A 22,316-nucleotide genomic window follows, 5' to 3' on the forward strand; every position below is an offset into this window, starting at 1 on the left:
CGATGATCCTTAAGCAAACATCCTCATGAATTGACGTTTTAATTTCTACGAGATTCTTTCCCCGAAATATGATTACTGGGTCAAAGGGTATACGCTACACACAGTTTATATTTTTTTACAGTTTAACACTGAGAGATGACTTTCTGCAGATTTTTTCGTTTCCTTCTCGGCGTTTGTTTGTTCCGGACACTTTCACTTTTCGAGTTCCAAGGAGGAGGTAGCCCGCGACGCCGGCCGCGGGAAACACGAGTTGCAGCCAGCATCCCAGTTAGCGTGGATGCAGGTGGCACTCCGGGGACGAGGGGCTTAGTGGGAGCACTACACAGTCAGAGGCGGAGGCCCGAAATCTAGCACGACGCTGGGCAAGTGACGGCCCCTCTCCGGCCTTCGTTTTCTTCTGCGTAGTCTGTGACTCTGAACAACATTAGGCTCAGCGTGGGCCTAGAGCTGGTGACCTCAAATCTCGGCCTTTGTTGGCTTCCCCAGGACCGTAGGCTGCGCCTCACCCCCACTCTGCCCCACTACTTCTCCTCCGCGTGGCTCCACCTTTTCAGAGGAGTTGGCTCAACAAGGCGACAGAGAGTAAAGCAACCACCATAATGAATCCCTCCCCCAGCTCGGTCATTTATTATTTCTGTCCGGCTTTGGCTCGCTCCCTCCCTTTTGGCTCTGCTATCGAGTGCTCCTGCCTGAAACTGGCAAGTAACCTCGGAGCGCGCCCGTTCGGCCTATCACTTGCTTCTGCCTGCGCCGCTCTCCCGCAGGGGCTGTGGTGAAAGCACAGTGATCCTCGGCTCGGCCAGCAACTTATGCGCCCTTTATCTGGAGCAGCCGCTTCCGGTTCCGGTAGCAGCTAGTCACGCTTGATCCCAGGCGCAGATCATGGCAGGCAGCCGGCTGGAAACCGTAGGGAGCGTCTTCTCGAGGTGTGTGCTCCGAGCCGCGGTGGGCTGAGGGTGCTTCCCCCAGGCTGGGGTTCTCAGCTGGTCACGCTCTTCCTTGGGGCGGACCTGAGCAGGGCGAGGCGTTCTGCAGGGTGCGGGGGCTGAGCTGGGTGAGACGCCCATGTTTTCTTCTGGCTTCGAATAGTTGTGCCTGAGGATACCTCTCCTTGCGTTTATGTGTCATGTTAAAGATTATTGCAGCCGCCTCTCCCCGAGTGGAGGTCTCTGGGAAGAGGAAGGGAGGAAGAGCCCGATGGGCCTGACTAGACCGCTCTTGAATTTTTCCGTGACGGAACGTGGGTGGGACGCACAAAAGAAGATAGAGGGATTTAACCCCTGAGCGTTGTTAGTTTGGTTTGGGATGTGGACAGACCTTCCCTGTAGGTGGGGAGCAGTCCTCCCCCGATCTGTGTTGCAAACCGCGTAATACCTTTAATGTCCCAAGCTGTGCTAGACTGATTCAGGGGCTTTGGCAGGCTACTGCAAATGACCCAGTTTCGTTCTGTTCCCTCTCTAAGGACTCGGAACCTGATTCGGGCCGGGGTGCTGAAGGAGAAACCTCTGTGGTTGGACATATATAACGCCTTTCCCCCGCTGAGGGAGCCTGTCTTCCAAAGACCCCGATTGCGATATGGCAAAGCCAAAGCTTCCATCCAGGACATCTGGTACCACGAGGATCAGATTAGAGCGTGAGTGCTCAGCCCTATAGTGGACAGGAGGCAACAGAACTTAAGAAGGGGAGGTTTCGGTAGCAGTCTGGGAATTCAAATATGAAATTGAGTCAGGGGCTTGCCTGTGGAGAAGACTTATCTAGCCAAATTAGGGAGTCAGCACCCCTTCCCCATAGTGAAACTGAAGTTCTGAAAACTGGAATCTGGAGCCCAGCAACTGAAAGATCATTGCAATTATAGCTGCCTGTTTCTGGGCATCTGCTTTGGGCCAGGAACTGTACTAAGCTCTTTGCAAGCATTATCTCATTCTCTAAAGGCCTTACTCTAACTTACAAGGAAGTATTGTTTCCGTTTTATTCAAGGAGACTGCAAAGCTCCGGGAAATTAGCTAACTTCTATTAATTACTAAATACATAGGAGGGTGGCAGATCTGAGAATCACATCTCTGACTCCAAGCTTATGGTGATCATTATGCCTGCCTTCTCCAGGAGTAGAGATAGGAGGAACGTGGTCTGTGGATCTAGTAGTCCGGATCTTTGAAGCCACTCAGATGAAAGGATGCTTAAAAGTCTAAGAGAGGCCGGGCGTGGTGGCTCACGCCTGTAATCCCAACACTTTGGGAGGCCAAGGCGGGCGGATCACCTGAGGTCAGGAGTTCGAGACGAATCAGACCAATATGGTGAAACCCCGTCTCTACTAAAAATACAAAAATTAGCCGGGCATGGTGGTGGGTGCCTGTAGTCCCAGCTACTCGGGAGGCTGAGACAGGAGAATTGCTTGAACCTGGGAGGTGGAGGTTGCAGTGAGCCGAGATTGCACCACTGCACTCCAGCCTCGGCGACAGAGTGAGACAAATCACTAGGAATTTAAAGGAAAATCATGTGTTCTTTGCTTATTTTTTTTTTAGCATCCCTTTTCTCTTTTTTTCTTAAGCTCAGTGGCAAGAGTATTTCCTCTTTTTTTCTAAAAGCAACACATGCTACTTGTAGAAAATTTAGATACACGAGGAAAGCATAAAGAAGAAATCACAGGCTGAATGTGGTAGCTTGTGCCTGTAATCCCAGTGCTCTGGGAGGCGTAGGCGAGGATAGCTTGTGCCCAGGAGTTTGAGACCAGCCTGGGCAACATAGCAGGACTTGTCTCTACCGAAAAAAAAAAAGGGAGTTGTCTTAGTTTACACTCTGATTAGCAGTTTCTGAGAGTTCTTACTTTATCCTTGTCAGTATTGGTAATGATTATTTAAGATTTTTTTTTTCTGAGCCCGGTATGGTGGCCCATGCCTGTAATCCTAGCACTTTGGGAGGCTGAGGCGGGCAGATTGCCTGAGTTCAGGAGTTCGAGACCACTTTGGGCAACATGGTGAAACCCTGTCTTGACTAAAATACCAAAAATTAGCCGGGCATGGTGGTGGGTGCCTGTAGTCCCAGCTACTCTGGAGGCTGAGGTGGGAGAATTGCTTGAACCTAGAAGGTGGAGGTTGCAGTGAGCTGAGATTGCACCACTGCACTCCAGCCTGGGCAACAGAGGGAGACCCTGTCTCCAAAAGAGACAGGATCCTCATCTAGGTAGTTTTTTTTTGTTTTTTTTTTGTTTTTGAATCGGAGTCTCACTCTGTCTCCCAGGCTGGCGTGCAGTGGCACGATCTTGGCTCACTGTAAGCTCTGCCTTCCGGGTTCACGCCATTCTCCTGCCTCAGCCTCCTGAGTAGCTGGGACTATAGGCGACTGCCACCACGCCTGGCTAATTTGTGTATTTTTAGTAGAGACGGTGTTTCACCGTGTTAGCCAGGATGGTCTTGATCTCCTGACCTCATGATCTGCCTGCCTTGGCCTCCCAAAGTGCTGGGATTATAGGCATGAGCCACTGCACCTGGCTGATCTAGGTAGTTTTAAAATAATAACCCCAGCACTTTGGGAAGCCTAGGCAGGCGGATCACGAGATCAGGAGTTCGAAACCAACCTGGCCAACATGATGAAACCCCGTCTCTACTAAAAATTAAAAAATTAGCTGGGTGTGGTGGCCCGGGCATGTAATCCCAGCTGCTTGGGAGGCTGAGGCAGGAGAATAGCTTGAACCTTGGTGGCGGAGGTTGCAGTGAGCTGAGATGACGCCACTGCACTCCAGCCTGGGCGACAGAGCAAGACTCTGTCTTGGGAAAAGAAAACCAGTAATTGTGTCTAGAGATTTTAATTTCTGTTTCTTTGACAAGTTTCTCTACTTTCATGATTATTGGCCATTTGAATTTATTTTTGAAATATCTGTCTTCTTTACCTATTTTAATAATTGTTATTATTGATCAGTAAGAATTCTTTATTGAATTGAAGATACTAAGTCTTTGACATACACTCCAGACATTTATTTATATGTTATTTGTTATTAATAATGCTTGTTTAATTTATAGAAGCTGGTTATTTCATTCCACTAATTTTTTTGGTGCCTTCTATGTGTTAAGCATTGTGCTAAACATTGTGCTAGGCACTGAAGTATTTTATGTATTCAAATCTACTCACTTTTTCTTTTTGCTGGCTTCATTGCCTTTAGGCTTAGCGGGTTTGGGAAAGTCTTTTTCAGTAAACTCAACTCTCTTTTTCTGAGTTATCTTTCAAAGTGCAAATGAGGGGTTGAAACTAGTAGAAATATTCATTCTTTAATCTTCTTTCCTCCTTCACTCTCCTTTTCCCAAAACTTAGTCACAGAAAATGTGCTTCTAATGGTTTCCTAGCAACATTCTTTGTTGTTGTTGTTGTTGTTGTTTTTGAGATGGAATCTCGCTCTATCACCCAGGCTGGAGTGCAGTGGTGTAATTTTGGCTCACTGCAACCTCCACCTCCCGGGTCCAAGCAGTTCTCCTGCCTCAGCCTCCTAAGTAGCTGGAATTACAAGTGCACGCCACCACGCCTGGTTAATTTTTGTATTTTTAGTAGAGATGGGGTTTTACCATGTTGGTCAGGCTGGTCTCGAACTCCTGACCTTGTGATCCGCCCACGTCGGCTTCCTAAAGTGTTGGGATTACAGGTATGAGCCACCCTGCCCGGCCTCCTAGCAACAGTCTTAAAAATATCTTTAAAGTTCTCTATTTTTTTCATACTAAAAAAAAAAGAAAATAGATGTCACAACTCTTTTGGGACTACTTTTCTGCTGCCAGTCAGTTTTCATGTTTCCCCTTTTGTATGCCCTGAGAGCTTTGTTCATACTGCCCCTGTTGTGGCCTTAGCTTGTCTTTAATAGCTCTACATTACAAATGCCCTGTCTTTATTCAGTAACAAACATTCATTAAGCACTGTCATGGGCCAGGCATTGTCACATTCATTCCTATAACTTCAGTGCCTAGCCCAATGTGTGGCATGTAAGTTGCTTATTAATTGTCTCTTGAATGAAGAAGCTAATGGATTAATGAACAGATGAACTACGAGGCTGGTAGAGAGAAATGCAAGAAAATTCCTTGGAGAGGAATGGTGGAGGGCCAGAATTGGGACTGTTTGGAGAATGGCCATCAGAGTTTTATTAGTTTTCTGAAACAATTTCAGCAACAGTAGGCTAGAAACCACTTCTATGGCCACATTTAGCATCCCTATACATTTATCTGAATCTAAATAAGTGGTAAATCTCTCACTAGGAGTTTAGTGACAAAGCCCCTCCCCTTGAATACTGATGTTAGTTAGCTTTTAGTACCTAGAATTTGTCTAGTTCCTTTTTCTCTTAAATATTTAGACCAATGAATGTGCCTAATTGACTTTGATAATACACATCCATTATTCTTACTGTTATTTCAGGATGCTAGAAAATGGAATTTATAAGGTCATTATGTTCTGAATTGGAGCCCAGGCTTCCCCCTGGGCCCCCTAATCCCAGCACTCCTTTAAGGTAGCAGAACAAGTATGTTCTTGCTCTACTTGGAAATTTTCGGCATAGGACATGAGATCTTTAAGGAGATTAAATGCTTTTTCAGCACCTTTCTTCTCAGACCCATTGCATGCACTTTGTGGTTCATTGATACATTAAAATCATTTGTGCTTTGCTCAGGTATAATCCCGGCACTTTAGGAGGCTGAGGCGGGTGGATCACTTCAGGTCAGGAGTTCGAAAGCAGCCTGGGCAACATGGTGAAACCCCATCTCTACTAAAAATGCAAAAATCAGCCAGGCGTGGTGGCGTGCACGTGTAGTCCCAGCTAATCTGGAGGCTGAAGTGGGAGGATCGCTTTAACCCAGGAGGCAGAGGTTGCAGTGAGCCGAGTTTGCACCACTGCACTCCAGCCTGGGCGATAGAGCGAGACTCCGTCTCAAAAATAAAGAAGTTAAAAAAAAATTTAAAAAAAATCATTTGTGCTTCTGCTGTAGATAACATTGGAACTGGGTGATAAATGATTGGAGAATGTGGAATAGTTTACTGGTCCCTCTTGTTAAATACTACCTTTTTTTTTTTTTTTTTTTTTTTTTGCGACAGAGTGTTGCGCTCTCTCTCTCCCAGGCTGGAGTGCAGTGGCTCAATCTCAGCTCACTGCAACCTTCACCTCCCAGGTTCAAGCGATTCTCCTCCTTGGCCTCCCGAGTAGCTGGAATCACAAGCATGTGTCACCACGCCTGGCTAATTTTGTTTTGTTTTTTTTTTTTGTTTGTTTTCTTAGGGAGACGGGGTTTCACCATGTTGGCCAGGCTGGTCTTGAACTCCTGACCTCTAGTGATCCACCCACCTCGGCCTCCCAAAGTGCTGGGATTACAGGCATGAGCCACCATGCCCAGCCTGTTAAATATTATTTCTTTAAATTCTTTTTTTATTCTTAAATTTTTTACTATTGTCAGAACATATAAAAATTATTTCTATAAATGCCAAAATATTATCTTGTATTTATATAATTTATTGAAGCTCTTTGTGGCCCTCTTTTTTTTTTTTTTTTTGGTGTTTTTGATATTTAAAAAAGCTTATAGAGTGGTTGTACATGCCAGTAGTTCCAGCTACTTGGGAGGCTGAGGAAGGAGGACCATTGGAGTCTAGGAGTTCAAGGTTGTAGTACACTATGATTGTACCTGTGAATAGCCACTGCACTCAGAACAGCCTGGCAACATGGCAAGACCCCATCTCTTTAAAAAAAAAAAAAAAAAGAAGGCACTTACAACAAAATAAATAAAACAAAAAGATGTATTAAAACCTAAGTGTAAAAAGTGAGATCATAACAGTACTGGAAGAAAACATGGGAGAATTAAAAAATCATCTGAGTGATAAAGGTCTTTTTAAGCATGATATAAAACTCCGAAGCCATAAAAGAAAATATTGGCCAGGCGCGGTGGCTCAAGCCTGTAATCCCAGCACTTTGGGAGGCCGAGATGGGCGGATCACAAGGTCAGGAGATGGAGACCATCCTGGCTAACACGGTGAAATCCTGTCTCTACTAAAAAATACAAAAAACTAGCCGGGCGAGGTGGCGGGCGCCTGTAGTCCCAGCTACTCGGGAGGCTGAGGCAGGAGAATGGTGTAAACCCGGGAGGCGGAGCTTGCAGTGAGCTGAGATCCAGCCACTGCACTCCAGCCTGGGCGACAGAGCGAGACTCCCTCTCAAAAAAAAAAGAAAATAATAAAATTTTCTGTATAAAAAAGTACCATAGCCGGGCGCGGTGGCTCACGCCTGTAATCCCAGCACTTTGGGAGGCCGAGGCGGGCGGATCACAAGGTCAGGAGATCGAGACCACGGTGAAACCCTGTCTCTACTAAAAATACAAAAAATTAGCCGGGCGCAGTGGCGGGCGCCTGTAGTCCCAGCTACTCAGGAGGCTGAGGCAGGAGAATGGCGTGAACCCGGGAGGCGGAGCTTGCAGTGAGCCGAGATCGCGCCACTGCACTCCAGCCTGGGTGACAGAGCGAGACTCCGTCTCAAAAAAAAAAAAAAAATTAAAAAAAAAAAGTACCATAAGCAAAATCAAAAGACAGCCAACAAACTGGGAAAGATCTTTGCAATGGACTTTTGCAATATGACAAAGGACTAATTTTCTATGTATGTGGCTACAAAGTTTGCTTAGAAATCATTAAGAAAGAGACCACTGTCATAGTTTGGGCTGCTATAACAAATTACCCTAGACCAGGTGGCTTATAAACAAACGAAATTTCTTTCTCATAGTTCCAGATGCTGGGAAGTATGAGATCAGGGTGCCAGTAGGGTCAGGTTCTGGGTAGGACTGTCTTCCTGATTCCTCACATTGAGAGGAGCAGAGAGTGGAAGCAAGCTCTCCTATCTCTTATCGGGGCACTCATCGCATCATGAGGGCTGATTACCATGACCTGATTATCTCCGAAAGTCTCCATCTCTAAATACCATCACATTGGGGATTAGGATTTCAACATACTAATTTTGGTGGGACACATTTAGTCCACAGCAGCCATCAAATCAAAAAGTGGACAAAGAACTTGGACAGTTCACAGTAAAGGAAATTCAGTTTGCTCTTAAACTCGAAAAGATGTCCAGTCTCTTTCAAAAGAAAAGCAAATTAAAACTATAAAGAGTTCTGGTTCCTTACCTATCAGGTTGGCTAAGATCAAAAAGTTGGAGAACGTGTGTGCGTGTGTATGTGTGTATATGTGTGTGTGTGTGTTTGTGTATTTTTTTGTTTGTTTTTGAGACAGGATCTCACCCAGGGTGGGATGCAGTGGCGCCTATCATGGCTCACTGCAGCCTTGACCTCCTGGTCTCAAGTGATCCTCCCACCTCAGCCTCCTGAGTAGCTGGGACTACAGGTGTATGCCACCATTCCTGGCTAATTTTTAATTTTTTTGTAGAGATGGGGTCCCACTATATTGCTCAGGCTGGTCTTGAACTCCTGGCCTCAAGTGATCCTCCTGCCTTGGCTTCCCAAAGTGCTGGAATTACAGGCATCAGTCACCACACCTGGTCTAAATATATATATATTTTTTCACTGGGATTACAGGTGTGAGCCACTGCACCTGGCTCATGTGTGTGTGTATATATATTTATTTGTTTTGTTTTGTTTTGTTTCTTTTTCTTTTAGAGACAGGGTCTCAGGTCTCACCATATTGCCCAAGCTGGTGGTGAGCTTCTGGCCTCAAAAGATCCTCCTGCCTCAGCTTCCCAAGCAGGTGGGATTATATGTATGAGCCTCTATGCTCAGCTGGAGAATGTCATTTGGTCAGGGTGTGCAGAGATAGGCACTCATGTATTACCGATGTGAATGTAAATTGGTGCGGCCACTTTGGAAAGCATTTTGGCAATTTGGAAGGCTTAATTACAAAGGCACGTACCTTGATCCAGTAATACCACATTTGTGAATTTATGCCACAGACTTATTTACGTGGTGCGCTAAAATTATAAATAGAGATAATGATTGCAGCACGGTTTAGAGTAGCAAAGGACTGGAAACAATCTCCATGCACTGATAAGGCAAGATGTAGGGAGGAGAAATGGGGAGTGACTGCTCAGATACAGTGCCTCCTTTGGGGGTGATGACAGTGTTTTGGAACTAGATAGAGGTGTTAGTTGCACAGCTTTGTGAGTTTTCTACATGTCACTTAATTGCACACTGAAAAATGTTAAATTTGGGCTGGGGACAGTGGCTGATATCTGTAAGCCCAGGATTTTTGGAAGCCAAGGTGAGAGGATCTCTTGAGGCTAGCAGTTCAAGACCAGCCTGGGCAACATAGTGAGACTGTATCTCTACAAAAAAATTTAAAACTTAGGCAGGCATGGTGGTGCTGCGAACCTGTAGTTCCAGCTACTCAGGAGGCTGAGGCAGGAGGATTGCTTGAGCCCAGGAGTTTGAGGCTGCAGTGAGCTATGATCACAGCACTGCTACCTGCCTGGGTGACACAGTGAGACCCTGTCTCTTTGGGCGGGGGGAGGGGGAGAGTTAATTTTATGATGTGTGAATTTTATCTCAGTTTTTATTATTTATTTTTATTTTGTTATTATTTTTTGCGACAGAGTCTTGTTCTGTCGCCCAGGCTGGAGTGCAGTGGTGTGATCTCCACTTACTGCAACCTCCGCCTCCTGGATTCAAGCGATTCTCCCACCTAACCCTCCCAAGTAGCTGTGACTACAGGCATATGCCACCATGCCTGCTAATTTCTTTGTATTTTTAGTAGAGATGGGGTTTCACCATGTTGAACTCCTGGTCTCAAGTAATCTGCCTGCCTCAGCCTCCCAAACTGCTGGGATTATAGGCATGAGCCACTGTGCATAGCCATACCTCAGTTTTTAAAAAGGCAAGATGTAGAGCAAGGTTTACTATTCTTTGGGTTAAAAATGTGGCTGGGGACAGGGAATGAGTGCATATGTGCTAGTATATTAGTGGAATATTTCTGGATGGATATACAAGAAATTGGTTAGTATTGCTTCCTGGGAAGGGAACTGGGGGGCTGGGGTGCAGAAATGGGAGGGAGTGTTACTTTTCACTGGCCACCCTTTTGTGCTATTTGATGTATTTACCATGTGTATGTGTGCATTACTTATCTAAAAAAACAAAACTGTTCAGCTTAGGCTTTGTGGGTTGTACTGTACTTAACTCTTCAGGAACTAGCACTTACTCTTTATTTATTTTATTCCATTCTCATTCACAGTCTATAATCAGAGATTTATATTATGTTGTTTGCATTTTCTAGGAAGTTTTATTCAGTGTATGGGCCTGGTCAAAGAGCTTTTGATCTGTTCAATCCAAACTTCAAGTCTACCTGTCAACGGTAAGCCATTTTATAAGTCCTAGGCTATTCATATTATTTTTTAAGGATTTCGTTATCCATTTGGTACTGTGTAACAGCGTGTCTTAACAACGCTTACAAACAGACCTAAAATGTGACTGCTTGGAATTACAGGTTTGTGGAGAAGTACACTGAGCTGCAGAAACTTGGAGAAACAGATGAAGAGAAGTTATTTGTGGAAACAGGGAAGGCTTTATTGGCAGAAGGTGTCATTTTAAGACGAGTTGGCAAAGCAAGGACTGTGAGTAGTTCATTGTTAAAATTGTTACTGGGTTTATAGTTGTCCCTCAGTATGCACAGGGGTTTGGTACTAGGGCCCCTGCGGATACCAAAATTCACGGATGCTCAAATCCCTTTTATAAAGTGCTGTAGGTTTTGCATATAACCTACACATATCCTCCCATATACTTTAATCATATCTAAATCACTTACATAACACAATGTAAATGCTATATAAGTAGTTATACTCTATTTTTAAAAATTTATATTTTTTATTGTTATTTTTTTATTTATTTACTGCTAAAATATTTTTGATCTGTGGTTTATTGAATCTGCATATGTAGAACCTGCAGATGCAGAGGGTTGACCAGAGTTGCCAATCTGATGGAAGTTAAAGAGAGACTTGGTTTTCTTTCCCTAACCTTGGCTTATGTTCTTAAACTCCAGGTCAAATACTGTTACACTGAATATACTAGAATTTTGTGGTAATGAGTGCTACTTGAAACAAGTGAGTCGTCATTAGGGCTTTTGAAATTGTGGTTCTATAGACTTTTTAAAATCATGTTTACTATTTGTTATAGTAGAATGGGATCTGAGATATTAGTGCTAAATTTTTCACTCAGTGATAGAATATGCCTAGTTATATATCTTTAGCCAATTAATTGAGTGAAAATATAACACCTGTGTGATACTTACATCTGGTCTTTTAAGCAACATGAAGGTAGTCACGATTCCTGGAAATCCGAACACTTGAGTGTCAGACCACAGACTGCGGTGGAAGAGAACGAGACTCAGAAAGAAGTTCCACAGGACCAGCATTTGGAGGCACCTGCAGACCAGTTGAAAGGTCTCTCGCCTCCCTGAAGGACCTGTATACTGTGTATGCTGGCATTCACGCTACTCACTGGCTGAATGTTGAGCTATTTTTAAACAGTTGAACTGTGTAAATGTTTCCTGATCTCTAAGGTATTATGTTTGCCTTCTCTTAGTTATTTCTGGGTTGTCATAAAGCTCGGTATCATAGTTTGACAGAAGCAGTTATGCGAACTTTTATGTTAGGACATTACTAAATAAAGAATTCCCTAGCTGCTTATAAAGTAAATTTACTTTGAATTGTAAATAACATGAAGAAACCTTTATAAAGATTGTTCAAATGGGACTCAGTCTGACTAGGCTTGCTTTGATGTTTGTTAGTATGTGGGCTGGCTACATTTGATTCCCTGGTACATATTTCTTCTGATCCATCAAACTTCTACATGTACACATGGTGTGATCCCTTGGCTAACTGGTTTTGTCTGCAGAGAATATTTGTACTTCTTGCTATAGAATGATTATTTCTCCACTTGAGAGGCCAAGCTGACTTGCGCTTTGTGGTAAGAGTGAGGACCTGTCATTGCTAATGCACAAAGGCCAAAACTGTAACTTTAATGTCATGGATTGAGTGTGCTGGAGACAGTTAACATAGGTCTGCACAGACTAGGCTGTTCAGTAAATACTTGCTGAATGAATAAGTGAATGAATGGTTATATCCAGCTAAAGACTGGATTCATATGGTGTAGATAACAGGATTGCCAAGAAAGGAGGCAGCTAATTTAGGTGATGCTCTCCACCAGCATCCACCTGCCTCCCTGGGGCCAAGGTGTACCTACAAGTCTTTATCAACTGCCCTGCCTTCCTCATTTCCCTAGGTTTTACTAAATACATGAAATATCCCTCTGAGATTGCAGCCTTTGTATATGTGGTCAAGCCAGTGGTTTTCAGCTGTCAGTAGTAAGCTGCTTCAGAAATTCCCTATTTTAAAACTCATGTAGCTTTTCTATCCAGTGGTTCTTTGTGTGTGGTCTCGTCTCTCCTGGTACGCTGTGAGGCAGGTCCACATCTCACAGTCTGGACATGGTACACATCCATGCACGTGGGTGCTCAGTTATGCAGGTGAATGAATACATGAGGCAAAAGCAGCTCTCAGCCCTGCTGCTTCCCCCTCGACCTTTATCACTGTTTCACAATTGCTTGCATTTGGAGAATGCTTTGCTTTTTGGTAGGGAAGTAAATTTCATCCATTCAAAGACATTACAGAACCATTGAGACCAAACATCGGGCCAGACCTTGGGAAGAGGACTTAAAAAGCAGATGAAAGACACAGTCTGTTCTCAGAGGAACAAAGAATTGAGGGGTCACTCATCTCTTTAAACCTTAGGTTTCTGGGTTTTTAAGGGCAGGGTTTTTTTTGCCACAATGATGAAGACTTAAAAAAATTTTTTTCCTTCATGTCTGGGTTGATGTCCCATTTTTGTTTGTTTTCCTCCTCTTGTAGATTTTTAATTTTTTTTTTTTTAGCGATGGAGTATCACTCTGTTTCCCAGGCTGGAGTACAGTGGAGCCATCTTGGCTCACTGCAACCTCCGCCTCCTGGGTTCGAGCAGTTCTCCTGCCTCAGCCTCCCGAGTAGCTGGGATTACAGGTGTATGCCATGAAGCCTGGCTAATTTTTGTATGTTTAGTAGAGACAGGTTTTACCATGTTGCCCAGGCTGATCTCAAACTGCTGGCCTCAAGTGATCCACCTGTCTCAACCTCCCAAAATGCTGGGATTACAGGCGTGAGCCACCATGCCTGGCCTTACATTTTATTAAAATTTTAGGAGATGGGGGTCTCACTGGGTCACCCAGGCTGGGTGCAGTGGTGCATATGCCGCTGCAGTCTTAAACTCCTGGGCCTAAGCCATCCTGGCCCACCTCCCGAATAGCTGGGACCACAGGCATGTGCCACCACGCCTAGCTCTTTAACCTTTTTTTTTTTTTTTTTTTTTGTAGAGATGGAATCTTGCTCTGTTGCCCAGGCTGGCCTGATCTCAAACTCCTGGCCTCAAGCGATCCTCCTGCCTCAGCCTCCCGAAGTGCTGGGATTACAGGCCTGAGCCACTGTACTGGGGCTGAAGACTTTTAAAGAAGTTATTTGTTGCATAATTCTTTAAAAAAATTATACATGCACATGGTTCAAAACTTAACAGTAAAAAGCTAGTCTACCACCCCTGTTCACCAGCCACCCTTTTTCCCTTCCCTGAGGCCACCACTGTCACCATTTCCTTGTGTGTTCTTCCAGAAATATTTTGGGCATGGATGGGACACTATGCATACTGTTCTGTACCTTGCTTTTCTAGTTAATATGTCTCAGAGATCCACTGTGATTTAATCAGTGCCCGACTGAAGAAAGTGTTCTTTGTTTTACTGTGTTGCAAATGGGCTGCTAGAGTTACGGGATGCTGGATCAAGGAGTAGATCATTTTGAGTTTGCAAATCTTCGTCCATAGAAATTGTGCTTAACTAGACTCTCATAGCAATGTATGAGAATGCATTTCCCTACACATTCTGATCTTGTTAAACCAGACTGGGACTCTGGACCAGAAGGGAAAGACCATCCCTGTATAGCAAATTTCTGGATGGGGAAAAAAGCTGCTGTCACTCATTGACTTCTTTAGGTTGAGTCTCAGTGATCAAAACATAGTGAAAGGTGTGAAGCTCACTCTGGAAACTCAGAACTATTCCCATAGTTTGGGCAAAAGCCATCATCAGATCCCCATCACGTTTTGGAGAGAATGGAAGCATGACTGCATTCTTGGCTTTAAAGAGCTTAAAATCAGGCCGGGCTCCGTGGCTCACGCCTGTAATCCCAGCACTTTGGGAGGCCAAGGCGGGCGGATCACCTGAGGTCAGGAGTTTGAGACCAGCCTGGCCAACATAGTGAAACCCCATCTTTACTAAAAATACAAAAAAATTAGCTGGGCGTGGTGGCGTGTGCCTATAATACCAGCTACCTAGGAGGCTGAGGCAGGAGAATTGCTGGAACCCAGGAGGCAGAAACTGCAGTTGAGCTGAAATCGTGCCACTGCACTCCAGCTTGGGCGACAGAGCAAGACCCTGTCTCAAAAACAACAACAACAACAACAACAACAAAAGCTTAAAATCGAGTTGGGACCACAGGAGTGACTTGTGAAACAGCAAGATGAACAGGAATCCTTTTAAACTCTGATATAAAAGTACAGTAGAGGTTCAGGGGCAAGGAATCAGTTCTGGATTTGTCTAGGAATACTGCATGAGACCCTGGAAAGGCAGTGGGATGGACATGTACATGCAGTTTCTTTGGCCAGGAACACCGTCCCTTCCACCATGGTCTGTAGGAATTGAACCTTCCGTGCCCTTTTCAAATGGTGTCTGTGCTCAGAAACTACATAATATCAAGTCCCTTACTGAACCCCCTACAGATTGTATTCATAAGGTGCTTCACTGCTGTTGGTCTACCTGGTCTACTGTTTGTACTCCTGCCTCATTTACTGTGGCCTTCATTCAAGTAGTAATGATTCTCTACCTATTAAGAGTATAGGGTGGGTGTGGTGGCTCATACCTGTAATCCTAGCACTTTGGGAAGCCAAAATGGGCAGATCACCTGAGGTCAGGAGTTTGAGACCAGCCTGGGCAACATGATGAAACCCTGTCTCTACTAAAAATACAAAAATTAGCCAGGTGTGGTGGCAGGCACCTGTAATCCCAGCTACTTGGCAGGCTGAGGCAGGAGAATCGCTTGAACCCAGGAGGCGGAGATTACAGTGAGCTGAGATCATGCTACAGCACCCCAGCCTGGGCAACAGAGGAGACGCCTTCTCGGGGGAAAAAAAAAAAAAAAAGTAGTATAAAAGAGGGCAGATATTCCTTTTTTTTTTTTTTTTTTTTTTGAGATGGAGTCTCGCTCTGTCACCCAGGTTGGAGAGCAGTGGTGCGATCTCACCTCACTGCAAGCTCTGCCTCCTGAGTTCACGCCATTCTCCTGCCTCGGCCTCCTGAGTAGCTGGGACTACAGGCGCCCACTACCACGCCCGGCCAATTTTTTGTATTTTTAGTAGAGACGGGGTTTCACCGTGTTAGCCAGATGGTCTCAATCTCCTGACCTCATGATCAGCTCGCCTCGGCCTCCCAAAGTGCTGGGATTACAGGTGTGAGCCAGCGCGCCCAGTCAGGAGGGCAGAAATTCTTATTCTTTTAACCCATTGAAACATTAAACAGCCTTTCAGGAGCAGACCTTCCTACGGGTTTGCTGAATCCAAGGCGCGAGGAAGGCATATATCCAGGTTACAGCGAAGTTTGCACCAGACAAGTAAAGAAGATTTGGGTTCTAGATCTAGATACTCCAGGCAGTTTTTACTGTGTGACCCTGTGCCTGTCACAGTATTTCAGCCTGTAAAATATGGACACTCTTTGCCTTTTTGGCTTCCAGTTAGTGCTGTGAGGATTAATTGAGATATTGAGTGCAAAGCTCATTTGTAATGTGTGGCAGGTGGTTTTATTGCTATTTTGAGCAGTGGTGGAAAAGCCCATTTGAACAGATAGGATGAGATAAGAGCACGGTGGCCTTGACAACTACCTGGAGGAGCCAGTTGGGTATGGGGAGGTTTGAGCAGGGAAAGAATGTAGTGAAAGCAGTGTCAGGTCAAAGAAAGGTTTGCCTAGGAGTGATATAAAGAATGGGATGGAGGAGTGGGCAGGGAAGGAGGAAAGAGGAGACATGTCAGAGGGACCACAAAGGAGGCAGCAAGTCCAAGGTCACAAACCTGAGTGATTAGAAAACTTAGCAGCATCACTTAACACCCAGTTGGTGACGTGGAACTGGTGCTCTCCGGGGAGAGAGCTTCAATTCTCAACCAACTAAGTTGAAGGTGATGGTACCATGTAAGTGGCAGGCAGATAAGGGATAGGTGTCTACAGGGGTAAGATTTGGAGCCAGGAGAATAAACGAGCTTTCCAAGGGTAGTGGAGAGAGACCCAGGATGTGGGGGGCTGGCAGGTAAATGCTTTAAGTGATAGAATAGGAGGAATGAGAAAGCTAGCAAGAGAAATTCACATCCCACATCTTCCATCACTTACATGTCCAGACTTGTTGAAGTGGTCCCGGATTCACCAAATTTTATAGAGCTCTGCCTTTGCTTTTATTGGGTAGGCCTGATTTTTGATGGTGTCCTTAAAAGGCTAGCCCGATTCTTCTTGTAGTTTTGTAGAACACTTTGTATCGAGAGTTCTCTGATAACGAAAGTGGTATTACAGAATAATCTGCCCCCGAAGGATTCCTGATTTTGTTAAAGTGATACCTTTCTCTGTAAATAAATGATGGTGTGCCACTTAAAAACCTTCAGCAGATTTCTTTTTTTAAGCAAAGCCACTCAAGTGAGACAGTAAGATTTTCTCTGAGGCTGGCACTGGTGCCTGCCCCTGCTCCGGGGAATCCAGACGTGGTACACCGGAGTTGGGCCTCATCCATCCTCAGTTTTCATCTGCGACCAAGCCTGACTCAGAATGGGCTGGCAGTTTTCCTGAGTACATGGGAGTTAGGGCAGAGAACACGATGTGGTGCTGATAGTCAATGCAAACTGGCACAGCCTCAGCCAGAAGACTGGAGCTCGGAGCAAGCAAAGGCGAGTGGAGGAGGGGATGGGGAAGGCCGAGGCTGTTTTCTTCCTGGTCTCTATGTTCCTGAGCTCAATTCCAGAACAGCCGAAAGGTGGGAGCCTGACTCGGGCTAAGTTAGTCATGCGTTCTGAGCCTTTGACCATGCTGGGTAAGATGAGGGATGGCTGAGCAGGTTCAGTGAGCAACTTGGTCGAGGTCACCTTGGCTGGCAGAGGAAGGGCACCTGCCCTCCTGTGGAAAAGACAGGAAATGGCTTTCATGTCACTCCTAGGGTAGCGCTCAATGTGGCAGGCGGGTCCCTGATTGGATGAGCCCAGCCCTGAAGCAGTTTCTGTGGTGATGCTGAACCAGACAAGTGGTTATTGCTGCAGCACGAAGAAGAAAAGGTTGCTAGGGGAAGGCAGAGGAGGCAGGAAGTTAAGTGTTACCTTCCCTACAAAATGTTGCCACTGCCAGCCACCACCACCACCACCGCCACCACCACCACCACCACCACCACCCTCCATCCATGCAGATTACAGATGGGGTTTCTGGGGAATACTGGCTGACAACGAAAATGCATTTCAAGTATCATTTTACCCTCAACAAACGCTTTTCCTGGACTGCAACTGAAATAAATGTCAGTCACCTGACCTTCTAGCTGCTCAGTTCTTTTAATTAAAAGATAGTTCTAAGCAAGATCCAATAGTGGTCTATTTATTATTTATCAAGCATTTTCCTTCCAGCAGTTAGTGAAAGGTCAGTGGCTTCAACTGAGCTTTGTTTTTGGTGAGCAGCTTGGATGAGAAAGATATACAATCAATCTCTCCTGTTTGCTCATGGGCAGGACACTGTTGAATAGTCATTGTGGCATTTAGGATCGCAGGCCTCTGAAACATGCAGAAAAGTGCATGTGCTCTTGCTGCTGAACATTTCTCCAAAAGTAAACATCAGGTTGTGATTATGGTTAATAATGAGATATTGATTGTTTGAAAATGTCACCGCCTGGGACCTGTTGGTTTCAGCACCACTAGATGGCGCTGCACTCTCATGCTGTTCAACTACAGTCATGTCATTTCCTTGCCTCGGGGTACCTTGCCTTTCAAGGTTGACAGTGTCCTTGTAAAATAATGTTCTGGCTGAAATTTAGGAAGCTGAGGTCCTGGGGTGCTATTGGGATGGGGTAGAGATGGAGGGGACAGGCCACGGGACAAATGACAAAGGCCTGCCGGGGACAGCAGCACTGTTTGTACCATAATAGGAGCTGGAGAAGAAGGAGCTTACTGCGCTGAGCCCCTGGAGACTCTGCCCAGAGCAGTGTTTCCTAACCTTCTCCAGTCAATGACACATCTGCGAATTGGCTGTGGAGGACAGCGGGAGAGAGAACAGTGCAGGCAGGGAGGCGGAGCAGCGGAAAAAACCCAGGCCTTGGAGAACAGACCTGGATTTGAAACCCTGATCTGTTGCTTTGTCTGGTGACATTAGGGGAGTTAGTAAACAGTCTGAACCTCAATTTCCTTATCTGTAAAACAAGGGTAATAACGTCTACCTCACTGAGTTGCTGGGAGGACTGAATGAGAACGTGAACAAAGTTCTTGCCGAGTACTGTCTTTGCTGTCAATGCCTAGAAGGCTTTCAGCCACTGTCTTGGGCGGGGAGGGATTAACATGTGCTAGGTTAACACGGAGAAGAAACAAGAAGGGGTATTGTGTCCCCTTTCACCAGCCACTCGTCTAAACACAGCTTTCTGTGTCCCTCACCCCCAGTAGTTACTCTGTCCTTTATCTCCTTCCAAACTTCTAGCACCAAGTAAATGAATCAAATTTAAAAAACACCACCAACAACAACAAAGGAGGAAACTAGAGAACATCTTGGGAACTATCCACTTTTGGAACTTATCCCATGCTGGTAGGTTTCACTGGAAAATGTGCATTTATTTAGTAACTTCTTGGATTGTGTATGCGCGTGGGCAAGCGTGTGTGTGGAAACTAGCATTTTAAATGACACTCAATGACACTTGTTCTGTTTCTTCTTTCCTGCTTCCTTTTTTAAAAAATAGGGACAAAGTCTCGCTCTGTCACTCAGCCTGGGGTGCAGTGGTGCAATCATAGCTCACCTCAGCCTGAACCTCCTGGGCTCAAGCGGTCCTCCTGCCTCAGCCTCCCAAGTAGCTAGGGCTACAGATTCATGCCACTATGCCAAGCTAATTTTTAATTTTTAATTTTTTTGTAGAGATAGGGTCTCTATCCTATGTCGCTCAGGCTGGTCTCAAATTCCTGGCCTCAAGTGACTCTCCCACCTTGGCCTCCCAAAATGCTGGGATTACAGGCGTGAGCCACCATGCCCGGCCCTTTTCTGCCTCCTTGCTGCCCCGCTGCACTCCCCCCCACTGCCTTCCTTTCAAACACACTTTTCTTCTTTCTTCCTCCACCCTCTTTGCCCCAGATTATGGAGGAAAGCCAGAGGGTCACTACCTAGAGGCCTGGCCAGGGAAAATGGGTCCAACGTCAGAGATGTTGTTTTGGGGATGTGGGGCTAGTCAGCAATTAGGGAGGAGTTTCTGAAACTCTTTCTGGAGCTTCTCCCTATGAAGGGCATGGGGAGGCAGTGGGTGCCAGGGCAGAAATGATGGGCAGGGTGGGGGTGAGGCCTGGAGGACCAGAAAGATCTATCCATGACCTTCCTGCCCTTCCTACTGTCTCATACCCTCCCACTCTATTTTGCTCTGGTGGTCTGCAGGTGTATGGTGAGCCTCTCTGCCTTGGATTACCTGGGTTGTGAGGCCAGAGGAGCACAGAGCTAAGGGTGCCACCCAGGTGGGTTACAGGGGAAGGGCTCTGACCTTTTTCCTCTCTCAGTCAAAAGGACTGGGTTCAAACCAGTCCTTTGTGGCCATGGCTTTGGAGAAATCACTTGACCATTTTGAGCCACATCCAGCCCCAGGAGAGAATCTGGAACCTAATAGATTTTTGGAAGTACATTTGTCAAGTGAACAAATGAATGATTTCCCTGTTTTTGACACGGGGAAAATAATATTAGCATCAAGTATGTTTTGGGGTGCAAAACCCAAACAAGATGCTGGCCGTGCAGAACTTTGTAAACTCTCAGGCCTTCTACTGTTACACAAAATAACAATTCAGAAAAGAGGAACATGGCTGTGGGGCGGGTGGTGATGCTACTGGCCTTCAACCCAGAAGCAGTGTAGATTCCAAGATGAGGGCCTCCGGAGAGGGAGTGTGGCAGGATGAGGGACAACTAGTGGAAAAGTTCAGCTTTCTAGTCTCTGCCTCCTAGAAAATTCTGCAGGAAATGCAGGATTGTTCTGCAAAGCCTCTCCTCTCCCAGGTGCTCAGTGGAAACCCTAGGTGTGCTCAGGGTTATCTCTGGAACATTCAGTGCATACGAGGAGGTCCTGAGCTTTATCATCAGCCCCCACTGGCTCCCGCCCAGTGGGGTGAAATGGCCCTGCCCCTTCTCTGCAGCTCAGGTGACCTCCTCTGCCCTCCCGGAGCCCATTGCCTTCTCAGGTCTGGCTTCCCTCTGAGAACCAGGCTGGTACAGATGTCACTTGACTGGCTCCTCAAGGCTTCCAGCCCCCTTGAGTGTGACATCAGGGACAATAGGCTGGCTTTGCCACTACTGCCAGCAGCCACAGGCTGACTCCCATAGCATGGGCAGGGGCTCCATTTTCAGATGGGAAAAGGGAAGGCTCAGTGCCCGGGATCCAGGTCACCTTGGTGAGTGTGCCTGAGCCACATCTGGTTTCTCTGCCTATCCACTCTCCTAGGGCCCCCAAGGTTAGAACAAGAGGTAGTGGGCTTAATCCCAGAAAAATTCCAATTTAAATATAAGAGGTAAAGCCTGTCTTTGGCAACTTTGCCCCATCCCCAACTTTCCTACTTTTGTATGTGAGAGAAGACAAAAGCGCCGTGGGAGATGGGCCAGATAAGGAGGAGGGTCTGGCAACCCAAGCTCCAGGCAGACAGAAGGCAGCAGAATGTCCCACAGTCCTGTAGCATTCTGACCAGGCCCCTTCTGGCTTATTGGGCAACCTAACCTCTGATACTTGGGACTGTTTATTTCTTCCCTTTTGATTATTGAAATGGGCCTAGACTGGCTTTTTTTTTTTAATTTTAATTTTAATTTTAATTTTTTTAGACGGAGTTTCAGTCTTGTCACCCAGGATGGAGTGCAGTGGTGCGATCTCCAGTCACTGCAACCTCTGCCTCCTGGGTTCAAGTGATTCTCCAGCCTCAGCCTCCCCAGTAGCTGGGATTACAGGCATCCACCACCACACCAGCTAATATTTGTATTTTTAGTAGAGACAGGGTTTCACCATGTTGGTCAGGCTGGTCTTGAACTCCCGACCTCAGTTGATCTGCCAGCCTCGGTCTCCTAAAGTGCTGGGGTTACAGGCGTGAGCCACTGCCCCCGGGCTTTTTTTTTTTTTTTTTGAGATGGAGCCTTGCTCTGCAGCAGCCCAGGCTGGACTGCAGTGGCGTGATCTTGGCTCACTGCAACCTCCGCCTCCTGGGCTCACGTGATTCTCCTGCCTCAGCCTTCTGAGTAGCTGGGACTACAGGCATGTGCCATTACACCCAACTAATTTTTGTATTTTTAGTAGAGATGGGGGTTTCATTGTGTTGGCCAGGCTGGTCTCGAACTCCTGACCTCAAGTGATCCACCCTCCTTGGTCTCCCAAACTGCTGGGATTACAGGTGTAAGCTACTGTGCCCGGCCATAGACTGGCTTCTTAACCACTTTAAACACCTGTGAAGTCTAAGAAGGTCAAATTTAGGAAAATCTCATCTGCAGGACTGAGGTCCCCTGAGCCATTGGCCACTTGTAATTAATATTAATGAGCTCTAGATGACAGATGTTTATTGCTCGACTGACACATGCTTTGCCAACCCCCAAAGGAGTGCCTCTAAGATCTAAAGGACTTGAATATACCTCACTGTTATGTTGAAGAGAATAAAACTTTCAGGGTATAGTCAGGGTTTGTTTTTTACGTATGAGATCCCAGTGACCCATGGGCAATGTCTGCCTTAAGAAAAAAAGAACTGAGCGTACTCCGGTTGCTTATTGACATTTAAAAATAGCTCCTTTTGTCCAAAAATGAGGCAGACGTGAGACTGTAGACAGGACACTGGGTAAGGCTCCTGGAGACCCCAGCCTGGCCCCAGCTCATCCACTTGTTGGCTGTATGACTTTGGTAAGTCTTTCAAACCTTTTTAGCCATTGGTAAGATGAGGGGGTTGAGCTACAGGATCCCTGAAGTCCTGTTCTTTGGGTTCATAGGTCCAAGCGGAGCTCCAAGATGAATAGAATCAGCACCTTCCAAGATTTAT

At 45.9% G+C, this 22,316-nt stretch overlaps 1 protein-coding gene across 1 annotated transcript; it reads left to right on the forward strand.

The window, feature by feature from the left end:
- The first annotated feature begins 822 nt into the window (after positions 1-822).
- On the forward strand, positions 823-11,696 carry MRPS23 (mitochondrial ribosomal protein S23). Its single transcript, XM_025363152.1, has 5 exons — positions 823-926; positions 1,463-1,633; positions 10,219-10,296; positions 10,429-10,555; positions 11,245-11,696. Exons 1-5 carry the CDS (start codon positions 883-885, stop codon positions 11,395-11,397), a joined length of 573 nt encoding a protein of 190 aa, XP_025218937.1. The 5' UTR covers positions 823-882; the 3' UTR covers positions 11,398-11,696.
- Positions 11,697-22,316: the final 10,620 nt, after the last annotated feature.

Source organism: Theropithecus gelada, chromosome 16, assembly GCF_003255815.1.
Source record: "Theropithecus gelada isolate Dixy chromosome 16, Tgel_1.0, whole genome shotgun sequence".
Taxonomy (NCBI): domain Eukaryota; kingdom Metazoa; phylum Chordata; class Mammalia; order Primates; family Cercopithecidae; genus Theropithecus; species Theropithecus gelada.

Coding starts and splice junctions, on each gene's coding strand:
- MRPS23 (XM_025363152.1), top strand. CDS start 883: ATGGCAGGCAGCCGGCTGGAAACCGTAGGGAGCGTCTTCTCGAG. Junction 927..1,462: donor GTAGGGAGCGTCTTCTCGAG/GTGTGTGCTCCG, acceptor TCCCTCTCTAAG/GACTCGGAACCTGATTCGGG. Junction 1,634..10,218: donor CACGAGGATCAGATTAGAGC/GTGAGTGCTCAG, acceptor TGCATTTTCTAG/GAAGTTTTATTCAGTGTATG.